Raw genomic sequence first — 17,783 nt, 5'->3', positions numbered from 1 at the left:
AAAAAATTATTAAGATTATCTGGTAGCCACAATTTTATGTTTCAGTTATAAACTAAGTAAGAAGCTGGTATGTGTAATTTTAAAAGACTTTAGACTAGGTTCCATAGAAAAATCCAAAGTGACTCTGATATATACATTGGCAATAGTTGCAGCTGAGTACCAAAGAACACAGCTGGGCCTTGGCTATTTATTTTAAGCACTTTCAACCAGAGCAACATTCTTCAACAGCAGCTTAGGTGAAGCTAAAACAAAATGGAGATCATTCTTATAAACAGTTTAACACACAGCTGCCAAAATCATAAAGAGTAAGTTGTACCTTCAAATACAGAATCTAAGCCAAAGCCTGAGACATTTAATGCACTAGCTATCATTATTTCTCAGTATTTTCAGAAAGAAGAAATAATAGAAACTGAAGAAAGAACACCAATCTAGAGGTACACCAAAGGTTACTTAGGCAAGGGTAAAATTGGCTGGAATCAGCCACATGGTGGCACCTGTGATACAGCTACATGGGAAGTGTAGGTAGGAGGATCACACTGAGCAAAAAATGGCAGACCTTATCAGAAAAAAAACCCAAACAAAAAAGGGTAGGGGTATGCCTCAAGTGGTAAAGTGCCTGCCTAGCAAGCATGAGGTCCTAAATACAAGCACTTGCAAAAAAGAAAAAGTAAAATTAGCTTTTACTAATTAATTGCATTGCAATTAATTCTGAAATGTAACAAATTCTTATTAAATGAATGAATAATTTAAAAGAAAAATGAAATTAGAAATAAGGGCAAAATAGTTTCTGCTGGGTATTGAGGGGGTGAGGGGGAGAGGGAGAGGGCGGAGTGGGTGGCAAGGGAGGGGGTGGGGGCAGGGGGGAGAAATGACCCAAGCCTTGTATGCACATATAAATAATAAAAGAAAAAAAAAAAAGAAAAATGAAAGAAAAATGAATAAGAGACTACATGAACATTAAATCAAAAGCCAAAAAAGTTCACCATCAAATTATTTCCTATGTTAGATTAATGTTTGTATCTTAAACTTTTACTATCATTAAGGCAACTGTAGAAAAATTTCTTCTTTACTTTACACAGAATAGTTAACCTCCTGGGAAAGCTCACTTACCTGATGTAATGCATAACTCAGCAGCACTATGATATAGTAATATATAGGGAATCCTCCCTGATGCTCTACTTTAGGAGTCCACCAAACTAGTAGGGCATACTCTAATCCAAGCAATAATCTATAGAAAAAAACAAAACACTGAATTAACTTCCATTTTAGGTTAAGCAACAACAAAAACAGAAACATGTGTGCCTACCATATGACAGAAAGCTATCTCTACAACCTGGTAGGAAGTTGAAGAGATAAAAGTACACATAAATGACACCAACATAAAAGTAGCTTTTCAAACCTTTTCCACATATTAGTGATACTGATGAACGTTCCCCATTTTAACCTTTCTTATCAGTAAGATTTTATTTTGCTTTTACCTGTATGGCATGGCTTTGTAAAATATGTTTAGTGGTTGGGGACCTGCAGTGTATTTGCTGATAATCAGAGGCAATATTATCTGTAGAGGAACCATTGGAACTGCCAATAAGGCTAAATGTTCTTTGGGTACTCCCTCTTCTACCAATTTTAGTCCTGTTACTGCATCTGCTGCTGAAAAGCCAATCTGCAATATAAAAACAAAGAAGTACCTCAACTTGTGACTTATGAAATATTTTCCTCCAAATATAAGTTCTTCAGGAACACTCAATTATATAATTGACCAGTTACAGAGGTATCACCTTATATTTGACATAGCAATTAAGTTATAGAAGACACAATTTACCTTATAATTTACGAATATTATCTAGTGAAAACAACAGACAATTTGGTACCCATCGGAACTACAGATGGCTTGAATTACAACTAAATTTGCACCTCAAAAAAGTCCAATGTGTTACTATAATAGCATCAAAAATTCATACATACTGATTTGTGAATTTAAGTCTAAAAGAAAATCCTTTAATTAGTCAAACACGTATCACGTTAAAATGACACATCAATCCCATAAATATTTCTTGGGTGATTCCTGACAGACTATAATAAAATTTTCTAAGATCATCTAATATTTCAAAAGTAATTTTGAGAATACTGTATATCTAGAGGTTGAATAAAAATAGGGGGAAGCAAAGGTATAATTAGATTAATTCTTAAAAACATCAACAAAAAGGGTGAGAGAGAAAAGTTTGAAGTGAAATAATTTAGTCTGGAAGTATCTTCTCATAAACTAGTTTTTAATTACAAAGGGAAAACAGTAATTTATAACCTATAAATAATCAAAGTTAAAAATAATATTTCAGGTGATAAAGGGATGCTATATCGCCCCACGTGACATTAAAATATTACTTCTGTGATATTCGTCATATTTGCATAACCTGAACTCAAACATTAAGAAACATGGAACAAATCTAAATGAAGGCCCTTCTATGGAAAAACTGGCCTGTATTCTTTAAAACACTTCAGTTATTAAGGACAAAGAAAGGATCATAGTAACCAAATGTAATGTGTGATTCTGTATTGGATCACTGCCAGGGAAGAATAACATTATAAAGGCTGTTACTGGAACAACTGGTAAAATTTAGGATTAGATAAAGCTGGGATAAAAACTGGGATTAGATAAGAATATTGATTTTAAATTTGCTACTTTCTATTGAGCTATGGTTTTATAAAAGGATGTCTTGTTCTTAGGAAATACATATTTATGTTTTTCATAGATGAGAGTTCACACTTGCAAAACTGGCACTCTACAGCTTGAGTCACAACTCCAGTCCATTTTGCTCTGGTTATTTTGGAAATGGGGTCTTGAACTATTTGCTCTGATGGGCCTCGACCCACAATCCTCCTGATCTAAACCACCCAGGTAGCTAGGATTACAGGCATGAGCCACTGGCATTTGGCTCCTGCTAGTAAATTTTCAGCAAATGTGAAATTGTGTAATAATTTTTTCAGGGGGGCCCTTGAACTCAGGGCCTCACACTTGCTAGGTAGGTGCTCTATCACTTGTGCCTCTCCACTAGCCCAATGATAAATTTTTTAAGAAAAGAAATTATAAATAGTATACATCTAAACTTCTTAGAGTGGAGTAAAAGAGAAAATTTCACCTTAAAAATTTTAAAGGTCAGGGGCAGGGACCAAAAAAAACTTTTAAGGTCATATATACATTATTTAAGTCCAGAAAAAAAATTTCACTTACATTTTATCCATTCTTTTTGTAAAAATTAGATTAAAAACTTACTTCAACATTTATTCTTAAAAGATATATAGTAGGAGATACTTGTAATGCACATCTAACAAAACATTTATATCCAGAATATGTAAACTTTTTACAAATTTTTTAAAAAGGCAATTCTGAATATTCAAATAGCCAATAACCATATGAAAAGATTCTCTACCTCTTTAACCATCAGGAAAATTCAAAATTATAAACATAACAAGATGCCACTATACACCCAACAGAAAGCTGAAATTAAAAAGATGATTTATGTGTTTTCAAGGATGTGAAGCAATCAACTCACATTGCTGAAGGAGGAAAAACTGGAATCGCTTTGGGAAACTGCCTGGCAGTATATATTATGCATTTCCTATGACTCAGTAATTATCTTCCTCTGTGTTTTCCCATCAGAAATATGTACCTATGGTCACCAAAAGTCATGTACATGAATATTTGGAAGAAGCACTGTTCATAATAGCTCTACACATATACTGATGGAATGGATAGTGGCATATTCATACAATGGACATTTAGCAAAGTCTTGCTATGAACAAGATGAATAAATTGAGCTAGCATGTACATAAGACCTAAGAGTCCACATGCTAGTAGCCAGGCCAGATAGAAGCAAACCATAATCCCAGCTACTTGGAAGTTGAGGAGGATCACTTGAGCCCAGGACTTCTACATCCCCCTCAAAAAAAAAAAAAAAGAAACATATTGTATAGTTCATTTATATAAAAATTTAAAAACAAGGAATATTAATTTATAGTATTAAAGTGAGAAGAGATGTGACTCTTCAGGAGGTTTACTTTAAGATGAAAATAAGGATTATAGACTCTATAATTAAAGTACCTCCTTGTATGCTAGTAGGGACAGTATAAGTTAGAACAAATTTTGAAAAGTAAGTCACTAATCATCTTCACTGACCCACTATTTAAGAATCTATTGGAACAGTCATAACATCAAATAAAGACTTACACACAAAAATGTTCACTAGTGGCTGGGCATGATGGCTCACACCTGTAATATCAGCTACTTAAGAGGCAGAGCTTTGGAGAATTACAGTTTAAAGCCAGCCTGGGCAAAAAGTTAGTGAGACCTCATCTCAATTAGTAAGTCAGGCATGGTGGTGCACACCTGCAATCCTAGCTACAGGGGGAAGTTGTAGATAGGAGGATCTTTGTCTGAGGCTGGCTCTGTGCGATACCGTACCCAAAAACTAAAGCAAAAAAGGGCTGGGGGCATGACTCAGGTGGTAGAGTACCTGCCTAGGAAGAAGGAGGCCCTGAGTTCAAACTCCAGTGCCAGTAAAAAAACAAAACAAGAACAATTTAAAAAATACGCAAATTTGTAAATGAAGAAAAAATAAGTAGATTATAGCAAACTTACATACTATAGCTATCATGTAACTATTAAAAAATATGCTTTCAAATGTTATTCAATGATACAAGAATATGTTTGGAAAAATAAGGTAAAAATTATATACAGTATGATTCAATTCGCTTTTAAAGTGTGCGTGTAAGTATGTACATATTAAGTCAATACAGATATACATATATCCATGCACACACATATAGGGAGGAAATGAGGAGGCTCAAAAGAAACATATCAAAAATGTCAAATACTGTTTATTTCCAAATGATGCAATTTGATATTTTCCTCCTTGAACCATTCAGTTTTTAAACTCCCCTTCTCTATTATTAAAGGAGAATAACAACTCACTACTTAAAATGAAAAAAATGAAGCTATGGTATTTCCTCTAGGGTTGGCAAAAGATAGTTGTGAAGTGTTTACATAGATAGGCTTAAACAAAAAAAATGAAAATTCTGTAAGAGTGTAGATTGTCTCCAGCAAGAGAAAAAAGTTCACCGTAACAAAATATACTTACCTTTCTTTTAGCATAACATCCGAAAAATATCTTGGAGCTATAAAATTGAGACATCTTAATACAGAACAAGTCACCAGTAATCCCATTCATCTTACGGTGTATTTCCTTTCAGTATTTCCATATCTTTGTAAATTGTGCTTAATGAGTAATTCTACTACCCTAACATTCAGGGTATACATCATAACAGTAGAGAGCTAATAATTTTTTCATGGTATTTATTTCCATCCCAGCCATTAATATCATTAATAAAATTTCATTTATTAGTAGTTCTTCACAAGAAGTCTTTTAAGATTCTAAGACATTTAGCTTACTTTGAAATTATATTTGATATCACACTTTTTTTGAGGGTGGGACTGGGGTTTGAATTCAGGGCCTCACAACTGCAAAGCAGGCACTACACTGCTTGAGCCATATCTCTAATCTTATTAATCTTATTAATATTTAATAAGCAAAAAATATAATTTCTCATTGTTAAATCCAAGTGGAAAGGAACTTATGCTATGAAAAGGCACTGAAAGTATTCCGTGATATTGGTGATTATAACAGAAGGGTAAATCTGCTTTATAAATCTCTTACCTTTGCAGTTAGAATCAGAAGGCAAAAAGCCAGAACTGCTGGCATTTTTATAATTGAAAAAAGCAGTTTGTAAGTATCTGTGATCCCTTGTGTTTCTTCTTTTATTACTGATACTTCTTTGTTTTCTTTTTTCAGAAGGGCAACCAATGTCGTTGTTATTAAAAATACAGTTCCCCAGAAAAAAAGAAAATCTGAAATTGAGAATGTTTTAAATCTATAATTAACTTTTGAAATGACATAACTTCATTGATACTAAATAATATTCAACTTTTTGTCAACTGAAAAAAATTTAGATGCTTATGTTTGAGGCACAGCAGATGAATGAAACTGTCCTGAGTCTCTTAAACATTTATTACATAGACTAGAAATAGTAATACTCACCAAGACAAAAAAAAGTTAGACATATAGCATATAGTTGAGTTGAATGAAACAAAAGTCTATCGTGTCATTTTATTCAAGGGACGTGTAAGGACAGGAGATGATTTTAATTTCCCATAAAATCCATTAGTCATATTTCCATACACAAAACACTGCAGTTCTTTATTAAATGACAACTCAGACAATAAAAAATACATGATAATTTACATCAGATTTTCCTTTTTTATTTTAAAACCATCTACTGTGTTTAATCTGTTTTAAGAGTAACAACCTCTTTTCAACACAGATGTACAAAAGTAACTTCCTCAAACTTGTAGTTGCAAAACGGAGACACAAGAGTATTGTTTGGGCTATTTCAGTAAAAGATGGCTGAGTAAAGAGCTATTGAATAACGGTCTGGAAGTCTGCTCCACAGCTAAAAATAATAATAATAACAGAGGCACCATTAATCAAGTGCCTACCATGTGCCATACACATATATCTCTTTTCCTCAGCAACCCAACAGGTTAGGTTATCGCTAGCCCAATTTCCAGATTAAGCTGTCCAAAGCTAAATTCTAAGTCAGTGGTAAAACTATGATTTGATGTCTTATACAACTGGTCTAAAACCTGTATCTAATTAATCACCCTGAGAACTGCATCCAAGTTTGCCATACGAAACTTATTGAAAGACCTTGTCTCAGTTGCTTCGTCTGTAAAACAAGAGACTTGACTAGAAAAATCCTAAAGATACTATCTTTTTCTTTTCTTGAGACAGCATCACTTTGCTGCCCAGCTTAGTCTTAGACTAGTGAGCCTCCTGCCTCAGCCTCTCAAGTGCTGGGATTACAGGAATGACCATCATGCTGGGCTCGAAGTAATCACTAAAGCTTGAACCTCACTTATGATAAAGACATACTATTAAGTTTGAATCAATTTTACTTGTGTATGAACCAATTTAACCTAGTATTTAAATGTTCCTTTCTTATATATTATCTCATTTGATAAGCAAACTTATCAGACAGGAAAAGTAGTTTGTATAAAACGTAGAAATACTTAAAGGTAAAATTAAGAGGCAAACTAAAGCCGGGTGTGGTGGCTCATGACTATAATTCTAGCTACATGGGAGGCTGAGAATCAGAGGAGCTTGGCTTAAGGCCAGCTCAGGCAAACAGTTCAAGAGACCCCCATCTCCAAAATAACTAGAGGAAAATGGTCAAGAGGTAGGGCTCAAGCAGTAGACCATCTGCTTTGCAAGAATGAGCCCTGAGTTCAAATCCCATTGCACTAAAAAATATATTGTGCAGGAGACAAACTTTCTAAGAACTTCAATGACAAACATTATACTTAAAAAAATGTTAAGCTTTGAAGCTTTTGTTTAGGCCTTCAAACCTATGTGGTATAGGTTCATTATTCACCCTCAGAAGAAGTAGAAAATTAAGCAAAACTGTCTGACACAACCACAATTGGCTCGGGTTCTTCCCGAACCCGTTCTGCGTCGGGTTGTTCCTCTAGCTCTCGCAGGGTATGGAAACTACCTTAGTCCTGCAGAAGTCAGTGGTGGGGACCCTATTAGTTTCTGATCTAAGTAAGTGTAAGGCTTCCCTCCACTTTCTTGGGTTTGGCACAGCTTTCTATTTTACTAGTTGGTGCATGAGGGGACTTTGGACATCCACCATCTAGCCCAAAGCAGACCAAAACAGTAATATTATGTGCCTGACCCTGGCTCACCAGATGAATCTTAGCAGAAACAAACCTTTCTATTTCATAAACCTGTCCCTTAAAGCATTTACTTGAAATATCCACAATATTGAACAGAACTCACAGAAAATGCTGTTTTAATTATATAATGTAGTCATATCTGATTTGGGGATTGAGTTTTCAGAAGATAGCATGGAGTGCAAAAATAGAGTAAATATAAAAGTTAATTATGAAATCTTCCTAGTTCCTTGTATTTCATAACCACTTTGATATGAGCCATGTATGAGATCACATACCATTTCATTAACTCCAATAATGTCAAGCTTTCCTCCAGGGGTGAAAAAGAATGTTGTTTCTTTAAATAAAGCAGCAGGTGAAGCAGGTGGGCCACGATGCTCCAAAACACTAGGCTCAACTAAGCACAGCACCCAAGACAGAGATTAAGGGAACAAGTGCTCCCTCTCATTCTAATTCTGAGGCTTTTATTGCTAAACAGATGGAAGTAAATCATTTTTTAAAGTATGTTCTGGCTAGGTGCAACATTCATTTTAATTAAACATTCATTCTGGTGCTGTGATAGAAGGTTCTTACATCAACTTTTGTTTTGCATAACCTATGTATAACTTGATATCCCTAAATCTTTTTGTGAGCTGAATTCAGACTTATAAAATAGTTAATAATGAACACTCCAAACTATCACATGAAGACGGAAAGTATAAGCCCGTAGTTGCATTTCAGCAACTTCATCTTCTTCAAATAGTAGTATTTACATAATTATTCTATTACTTTATTTTAATTTATATTGTGCTATACAATAATCAGACTACACAACTATCAGAGTAATTAAAATGAAAAATGACAAGAACATCAAATGCTGCCAAGGATGAAGAAAAACTGGGTCACTCATACACTGCTGGTAAGAAGATAAAGTGGCACAACCACAGCTGGGCATGGTAGCACATACCTATAATTCCAGTACTCAGGAGACTGAAGCAGGAGGATCAAAAGTTGCAGGCCAGCCTGGGGCTACATGGAGAGACCCTTTTTCAAAAGCAAAAATACAAAGCAAAAACAAAACCAAAATAAACAAAAAATGGCACAGCCACTCTGAAAAATAATTTTAGCAGGGCCTTTCAATATTTAAAAAGGACTTGCCATACAACTCAGCATTTGGATTCCTGGACATTTTCCTCAGGGAAATGAAGACTTATTTTCAGATAAGAGTCAAAAACTGGAAATTACCCACATTCCTTCAACGGATGTGTGGTTAGGGCTAACAAATTAAATACTTCTCAGTAATAAGAAGGAATAAACATTTGATACCCACAACAACTGGCATGAAATTAAGAAATCATTCTGTGTGAAAAGAGCCAATTTCCAAAGGATACGTATTGCGTGGTTTCATTTAATTTTCTGAAGTAACAACTATAATGATGGACAACGGATTACTGGATGCCAGATTTTGGGGATAGAGTATAGATAATCACAGCTACAAAGACAACACAAAGGAATCTTATGGTGAATTTAGTCAAGCAGCCTTGATAATGTTGGCGATGTAATGCTAGACATGGGATGAAATGGCTGGAACTACACACAACACACACACACACACACACACACACACACACAAATATATGTCTTAATAGGTGAAATCTGAATAAGGCCTATATATTATATACACATCCATTTCTTGGTTTTGATATTATACTATAGGTATGTATGATGCTGACAAAGGGAGACTGGGAGAAGTGTGCATGACACTTCCCTTAACATTTATTTGCAACTTCCTGTCAATGTATCATTATTTTAATACAAGTTTTAAAAAAACTAGGAAACTTAAGTCAAGTGCTGGTGGCTCACACCTGTAATCATAACTACTTGGGAGGCTGAGATCAGGAAAACCAAAGCCAACTGGGGCAGGAAAGTTTGTGAGCCTTCATTTTGATAGATAAAAGCTGGTAGTGCACCCCTGTCATCCCACCAAAAGTGGGAAGCATAAAATAGGAGGATTGTGGTCCAGGACCACCTGGGCAAAAAGCCAGACCCTAGCTCCAAAAACAGCAAAAAGGGCTAGAGGTATGGCTCAAGTAGTAGAGTGCCTGCCTTGCAAGTGTGAAGAGCTTAGTTCAAACCACAATATCTCCAAAAAAAGAAAAAAAGATTAAAAGTGAAACTTAAAAAATATAAAATGTTAGTTCACGCCTGCAATCCTAGCTACTCAGGAGGCAGAGATCAGGAGGATGGAGGTTTGGAGCCAGCACAGACAAACAGTTTTTGAGACTCTACCTCAAAAATACCCAATACAAAACAGGGCTGGCAGAGTCACTCAAGTGGTAGAGTACCTGCCTAGCAAGTGTGAGGCCCTATGTTCAAACCCCATTACTGAAAAAAAAAAAAAGAGATCTAGCCAGGAACTGGTGGCTCACTCCTGTAATCCTAGCTACCTGGGAGGCTGAGATCAGGATGATTAAGGTTAGAGGCCAGCATGGGCAAACAGGGAATCTACAAAAGACTAGCACAGCAAAATGGAATGGAGGCATGGCCCAAGCAGCAGAGTACCCGCTTTGCAAACACAAAGCCCTGAGCTCAAACCTGTCTCACAAAAACAAAATAAAACAAAAAGTTCAAATAATATGCTAGAAATAAGAAATATAAGTCTCAAATACAATATATGACAATCAGAAAAAAGCTAAAATTTGTTGGGCATGTTGAAATCATCTGTCTTGTAGATTAATTGATGACCACTGGACGTCAGCCATCAGGGACAGCATACTTAGTGGAGAAGGGAATGAAATTCAATAACGTGCATAAAATCCAAGACTTATCTACAATTGTCACTAAAAGAGCGGGCAAATTGGGGATTTTAAATTCAACTTTTTTTTGGTGGTACTTGGATTTTAACTCAGATCCTTGTGCTTGCAAGGCAGGTGCTGTACTTACTGAGCCATACCCCAGTTCTTTTTGTTTTAGTCATTTTTTAGACAGGGTCTCACATATTTTTTGCTCAGGGTCAGCTTCAGGCAATGATGCTCCCATGTACATCAGCATAGCAGAGATGACAGTCCTGGAATATTTGAGACAGAGTCTTAAAAATTTTTGCCTGGGCTGGCCTCAAACCACAATCATCCTAATCTCCACTTTTCAAGTGGCTGGGATTACAGGCACGTTCAACTATGCCCAACCTAAATTTTAATTCTCTAGGAACAGAGAGGTCCTTTGTACTAGGAAATACAAAATTATTCTATTTTGGCTTATCAATATAGTTTTCAGGAATATACCAAAAATAACGGTAGGATACTGCTTGTAATTAGTGAGTTCTATGATTCTTTCATTGATAAATTTATGTAGTAAAGGCTAATACAGGGATGGGGGAATCGCTAAGTGGTGGTAAAGTGTTTCCCTACGCATGCAAGAAGCCCTGGGTTTGATGCCCAGCAGCACAAAAAAAAAAAAAAAATACAACAAACAGCTAATACAATTGTCCTCTAAATAATAATTTTAGTAAAATTAAAAGAGTAAGCTATATGCCTAATAAAATAACTTTTAAGTTTTTGTAACTGAATTTTTCATCCATTACAAAAGCATTTCCCCAGTTCTTTATTATTTGACGAAGAAAACACACAGTATCATTTCCCCTTCACTTTGTTTTTTTAAATGAAACTAGAAGCAGGCTGCTTGTCTGACTGCTGCCTGTAATCCTAGCTACTAGGGAGGCAAAGATCAGGAGGATTGCGGCTTGAAGCCAGTGCCTGGCAAATAGGTCTCAAGACCATATCCTGAAAACACCCAACACAAAACAAGGCTGACAGGGTGGCTCAAGTGGTAGAATGCCTGCCAACAAGTGTGAGGCTCTGAGTTCAAATTCGGGTACTGACAGAAAGAAAATAGACTTTAACACCCTCTTTCCTTCTTTCTCAGGTGTGGGTATCTGGTTTTTAATTTTGAATTCCCTTAAATCTACTAATCCCTGCATTTCTCCATTTATCTCACCATCAATTGAAAATAAGCTCAAATTTGCTCTATTTGTCTATACTGATATATAAGGCTCACCAGATTTATTAACTGGTTCCACTGAAGACAAAGAGGGAGCTGACCTCCAGGATTTTATATCATTATACTTTGAATGATATTTACCTAGAAATTAACTTTTAAGATAATAGATTAAGATTTTTTTAACTTTCTAAAATAATTTTAACTTTTAAATTGTTATACAGTAAAACTGAGTTTTTTTGGTGTACAGCTGTATGAATTTTAACACATACATAGATTTAAAGTCACTGCCACAACCAAGATATAGAACAGTTCCATCTTTAAGCCCCAGTACCAGAAAAAAAAGTTCCATTACCACCCAAAACTCCCTCAATGCTATCCATATCCTAACTTCTTCCTGTCCACCTCCCTATTAACTACAGATCTGTTTTCCATATTTGCCATTTTGTCTACGTGAGAATTTAAGGTGTGTTAAGTGTAGATACGGATGCTAAAGAATGTATTTCAGCCTAAATAAGAATAACTGGCTTATCTAGTAATAGGTCAATTAGTCCTGCCTAAAGTTCTAAAAAGCACTTCTAGTTACATAAAATATGTTAATGAGTACTGCTTTGGAAAGCAAGGCAAAGAAATCTGTCACTAAGAAGGAATGTCCTGCTTTCTTCCTAGTTCAAAGCATGAATGTCTTACAAAGAGTGTTGTTTTTGCTAGCATCACAAGTTTGATTTGGATTCATACTTATAGCATCAGTTTTCTCAAAATAACATCTTTTTTTCTCCGATTGACTATTATATGTGAACGCCTACCTATAAAAAAATGATTTGTAAGTGCTAATGTCTTTAGCTCTCTTCTCTGGTTTCAGACTACCCTGCTCCTTGCCCCTAAATTCAGATATACTGCTTCCTATCCTACTTAACTTCTTCTGATGGTTATTCCTATACCGCTTCTAGAGAAGACATCTCAATTATCAGTACACAGGCTAGAATTGGCCTAATGACATTTTTTTTTGGTGGTACTGGGGCTTGAACTCAGGGCTTCACTTTTGCTAGACAGGCACTCTACCACTTGAGCTACTCCACCAGCCCTTTTTTGTGTTGGCTATTTTTGATAGGGTGTCACGAACAACTTGCCAGGGCTGGCTTCCAGCAGTGATCATTATTTCTGCCTCCTGAGTATGTACGATTACAGGTTACAGCCACTGGTACCCGGCAAGGACATATTTTATATAAATCTAGTAAGTGTTTTTAAAGTTGGGAAATGAAAAGGGAGTTTCTAGCTTTTCTTGAATACATATAAGGTGTAGAAATCCTGGGGTCTTACTGCCTTGAGAAGCCTCTTCCATTAGTGGGGTGTGAGCTGCTTAAGTCATTGTCCTCAATTCCTACAGTCTTGTAACAACTTAACTGACTAATTTACATCATCTATCTACCCACTTCATTATTTTGGTTTGTAAATCTGCATTGTAAGCTATGAGTTCCCTGGGAGCAGAAAACTCCCAGGTTTTATTAAATTGTAACACTTTATTACCTTACTGGCACCAAATAAGCATGAATGGCCTAGGACAGTTAAAAAAAACTAAAACAAAAAACTTTAATCTGTCATTCCTGAGAATCTAAACTGATGTGTTTTAGATATCAGGAGTCACAGTGAAACTTATTCTCTGGTAGAAAAGCCCCAACCAGCATGGATTCTACCTAGGTCTCAAGGTTTTCCTTGTGATTTGCTTCTAATTTCCTACTAACTATACGAAAAACACCAAATTAGAAGTGAGGACCCCCTCAATTACAAGTATATCTCTACCTCTAATTAATCACTTGCCCTCAATTTCCTCAGCTATAGGAATGAAGAAATGACATACATGATCTTTTCAAGTTAGAAAACTATGTTCTAAACTTTTTGTTCTTTTGGATTAATGATTTCTTGCAGCTTAAATGGTCTCTCCTTGCCTCCAGAGACTTAAAAAAAAAAAAAAAAGGATAAAAGAACAGAAAAAGTCTACTTCTAAGATCAGGACTGCTCTGCAGGCAGGAAAGAGCCAATCTCAGCAATAATAAAGGCTTTATTTATAAGAAATTCTACTCTTCCCGCTCTAAATTTAATTACTGCTTTCTAGATGCCAGAATCTGTTCTTTCAGTGTATTCCATATCCATTTATCTTAACACTCAAAACAGTGTTAATCCCAGAACATGTTTAAATTTAAAAAAAGTTATGCCTCCTTTTAACATGCAGATTTTTCTAAGTATTTCCTGTGCCTCAGTGTTTAGCACTTCTTTGATTACCTATTTCCTTCATATGATTCTTTTAGAGTTTGGGATTTAGCTCAGTGGTAGAGCATCTGCCTACTACCCAGGAGCTCTGGGTTCAACTCCAGACACCACACACACACACACACACACACACACACACACACTCCAATGAACATAATTATACTAAGTCCCAGAAAGTACAAAACTAACAATGTGATATGTGTAATTATTAAAGAAGAATAAAAATTCAGGAAATCATTAGTCTTCCTCCCGCCACCCCGCTAGTGCTGGGAATCAAATTCAGGGCCTCAGACACTAGACAAGCACTATGCTTCTGGGGTACACTCCCAGCCCTAAGAACTCTTAACTAAAATGTTTGAACCAAAAGCAGGAGTCTACTGCACACAGATACAAAAAACTTAAATTTAAAAAGTAAGCTCTTGCCAGTGCGATTGGCTCACGCCTTTAATCTTAGCTATATAGGAGGCAGAGATCAGGAAGATCTCAGCTGGAAGCCAGCCAGGGCAAATACATCACTAGACCCTATCTGGAAAATATCCAACAACAACAAAAAAGATCTGGCGAAGTGGTTCAAGTAGTAGAGCACCTGCCGAGCAAGATCAAGGCCCTGAGTTCAAACCCTAGTATGGAAAAAAAAGGAAGTTATTTTTAGAACAAAGTTCAAATTCCAGTTACTCAAACAGCTATTCAAATAAAAAGAAAAAAAAATCTGTGTAAAGAAAACACAGCAAATGTCAGAGTAAAATGGTATCCATGTGAAGCCAGACTCCCACAGGAAGCCAATAGCTAGTGACTTTAGATTCTCCTAAAATGTTCATCTCCCACATTCCTGAGGCAGCATCCTGTCTTATTCATGGGAGGCCCTTAGAATCCTGTCACTTAACCAAGTCAATATTAGAGTGAACTGCCGGTTCCATTCACAAGGCCAGATGAGGATTGCAGGCACAAGAGTGGGAGGTGGAGATGGATCAGAAAGCAAAAAGCTAGAACTTTGGATCCAACAAAACACAAAAGGGAAAATGTGAATGACGTGAGCATCTGCATATTCAGCAAGTGCCCGTGGACCTCTAACTCAGCTTTTTATTTTATGGATTGCCCTTCCCAGTTCACTACCGAGTACTGCCAAATTGTGACTGCTCTAAGGTCGTCCTCTGGCTTTACTGACACTTGCAAGAAGCCCACTTTAACAAAACATACCTCGAGTCATTCACCATAACGATTTCCAGTAAATTCAATAATGAGCTTCCGTCCAACCTCACATACACTGTCAAAAGGACGTATAATAAACCTAACAGCGTAACAGCTTAAGTACACTACCTGAAAGAGTAACGATTCCCCTGGGTTGAGGTTGAAATCGCAAATACTTGTTACAAAAGTCGGCAGATTCTAGGGCCAAAAACAAAACATTGCCCAAAAAGTAGCCTGCTGTTTGGCCCACCGAATTGCAAGTGGAAGCATATCCCACGTTTTCCCGGGATAACATAGTTAACGCCCAGCCATCCACAGCGATGTCCTGAGTGGCGGCCAGGAATTCAAACAAAAAGAATGTCACAGTGAGCGCGACCACATCAGGCGTCCGGCCATCAGTATTCCCGAGCAAACGGTCCACTTGCGTGGACAAATATATCATGAAGAACCCTAGTACATACTGCGTCGGGACCAGCCAAGATTTGCGACGACCGAAGTTCTTAAAGTAGACAGCATCAACCAACGGAGCCCAGAGCAATTTGAGACTGAAGGGCCAAAAGACAAAACTGAAGAAAGCTTGGTCCGTGTAGCTAACATTTTTGCTCTGCAAAATGAGAGGGATGCTTCCCGCCAGGCCTAAAGGAATGCCCTGAAGCACATAAAGAAAGAGCAGCAGCAAAATACTGCTTAGCTCAGCCCTGTAGCTCCTAGCGGGTTTGGAGAAGTCAACAGGCCCGATGTCTCTCAGAAGAGCTTCTCGGTCCCCTTCCCCGCCCACCGAGTCGGGATGACTGTCAGCCCAGCCGCCCGGCGGCAGCGGACCGCTCTTCATATCCAGAGTGTGGTTGAAAGTCCCTGGACGCCGCTGCCGACTGCTGTCCTTGTGGGAGATGGTGGGTGACATATCAGAGACAATGCAGAGCCCCGTCGGTGGGGGCCCCGGACTGAGCGTTTTGGATCCGTCTAGTCCCGGGTCCAAGGCAGTCGCTCTGGACCAGGGTCTCGGTGGCTTAAGGAGCGGAGGTAGGGCGTGAGGCGACTAGAGCCCTTACTGCTGCCCAGAGTGCTGAAGGAGTGAGCCAGTCCCCCGGTTGGTGGCCCAGGCGATGCCTGGGTAGGTGCCCTTTGGCGTGGTTTCAAGAAGCCAGTAAGAGCCCCCGGGGCAGCCGTGCCGGGCTCGGGGCTGGAGGAGGGGGCCGTGATGTTGCGATGGAGACAGGCTCCTATGTACGGCGGGACCCAACCGCCAGTATTCCGAGTCACCTGCAGCTCCCGCCGCCACCAATGCGGCAGAGAACACTTTCTCTACAGCACTCCAGAGGTATCAGATAACTTCCTGTCTCACGCTTCAGGAAGTGGTCCCAGTGTCAAATAGGTCCCTTCCCCGCCTCCAGAGCAAGCCAATCAGGACACGTTCCGGCAGCGGAATTCGGAAACAATGTTTGGTGGGAACTCTTAATCCCTGCGGCCCGGACCTCCGGGGAGGATTAACGCCGCCGTACCATGCGTCCGGGGCGGGGCGTCCCGCGAGCTCCGCTCTGTGAGCGCATGCGGCGGTCTGGCAGGCGTGGGCCTTGGCTATTCGGCCTGCGCCGCCACGTGACTGGGGGAGGTGCCAGGCAGGTGCCAGCGATGAGGTAATAATGCCATGCCCGTCAGAGGCCGCTGTGGCTGTAAAAGAGCTCGTGATTGTACTGGGGAAGAGCAAGGCCCGAACTTCAACTTTGTAGTTGAGCGTTGCTGCTGCTTTTGTGGGACAGGCACAAAAGAGTAGGATTGGAAGGTTATGAAGTTTCCTAATAAGCAGGTGAGGTCGCTTGTGCCCCGCAAAGTGTAGACGAGGCCTGACTAAATGGAGAAGTGTGTGCTTTATAGTACCTACGTATTTATGGAGGGGACGAACCTGCGCCAGCAGTGCTAGATTTCTCTGCAGTTCATGTGGCTGAGGAAGTGTAGGCGAACTCCATAACCCCGTTGGTTTGTCGGTGGGTGGTTTGAATTCTAAAACTCATTACATCCCTCTGTTTTTGTGCTATGCTGTAAATGGTCTTGAGGCCACTACTCTGTTGGCATCTTTGGTTATGCATTTAGATGACTCTCCTTAGAGTTTTTGGCAAAGCAATGCAACCTCTTGAAGCTGGAGATACTGAGAAATCAGATTTAATATTTCAGTGATGTCCAAGAGACAGATTTTCCAAGAATTTTATTGAATCCCTGATTGTGTAGTTTTCAGAATTACTGCTAATACGTTGTAGTAATATTTTCCCTCCTCTTTAAAAAATAATTAAAAATTTTCTTGGTTATTGTTATTCTATGCATACAATTTCACTTCTTTCCACAGCTTATTAGCTATTTAGCCATTTCCTCCATGGGAAAATGGTATTTTTAAACAGCAGAAAATGGCAACTATAAAGTCCTCTAATCTTTGTTAAGAGAAGAATAATTTACAGTGTCATCTAAGTGAGACCAATCAGGATTCAGTTAAAGCACCCATAAACAGGAGTTAGATTTTTCTGGGTTCAGCCTCTGCATCTGTGCCTTGGGCAAATTACTTAATCTGAGTTTCAAT

At 38.1% G+C, this 17,783-nt stretch overlaps 1 protein-coding gene across 2 annotated transcripts in view; it reads right to left on the bottom strand.

The window, feature by feature from the left end:
* Slc33a1 (solute carrier family 33 member 1) overlaps window positions 1–16,561 on the bottom strand; it is a 29,570-nt gene extending 13,009 nt beyond the window's left edge. Inside the window, exons 1-4 of one of the 2 annotated variants that reach the window (XM_020183542.2) lie at window positions 15,344–16,561; window positions 5,712–5,902; window positions 1,479–1,663; window positions 1,111–1,228 (exon numbers count right to left, since the gene is read on the bottom strand). In XM_020183542.2, the coding sequence (XP_020039131.1) occupies window positions 1,111–1,228; window positions 1,479–1,663; window positions 5,712–5,902; window positions 15,344–16,118 (1,269 nt within the window). In that variant the 5' untranslated portion in view covers window positions 16,119–16,561. The remainder of the gene's footprint in view (window positions 1–1,110; window positions 1,229–1,478; window positions 1,664–5,711; window positions 5,903–15,343) is intronic. The other variant, XM_074073930.1, reaches the window with a different exon arrangement.
* Between the last annotated feature and the right edge of the window lie 1,222 nt (window positions 16,562–17,783).

The sequence above is a fragment of the Castor canadensis genome, chromosome 5 (genome assembly GCF_047511655.1).
Source record: "Castor canadensis chromosome 5, mCasCan1.hap1v2, whole genome shotgun sequence".
NCBI lineage: Eukaryota > Metazoa > Chordata > Mammalia > Rodentia > Castoridae > Castor > Castor canadensis.
The sequence above is the reverse complement of the archived record's forward strand: the minus strand, read 5'-3'. Positions and strand labels throughout refer to the sequence as shown.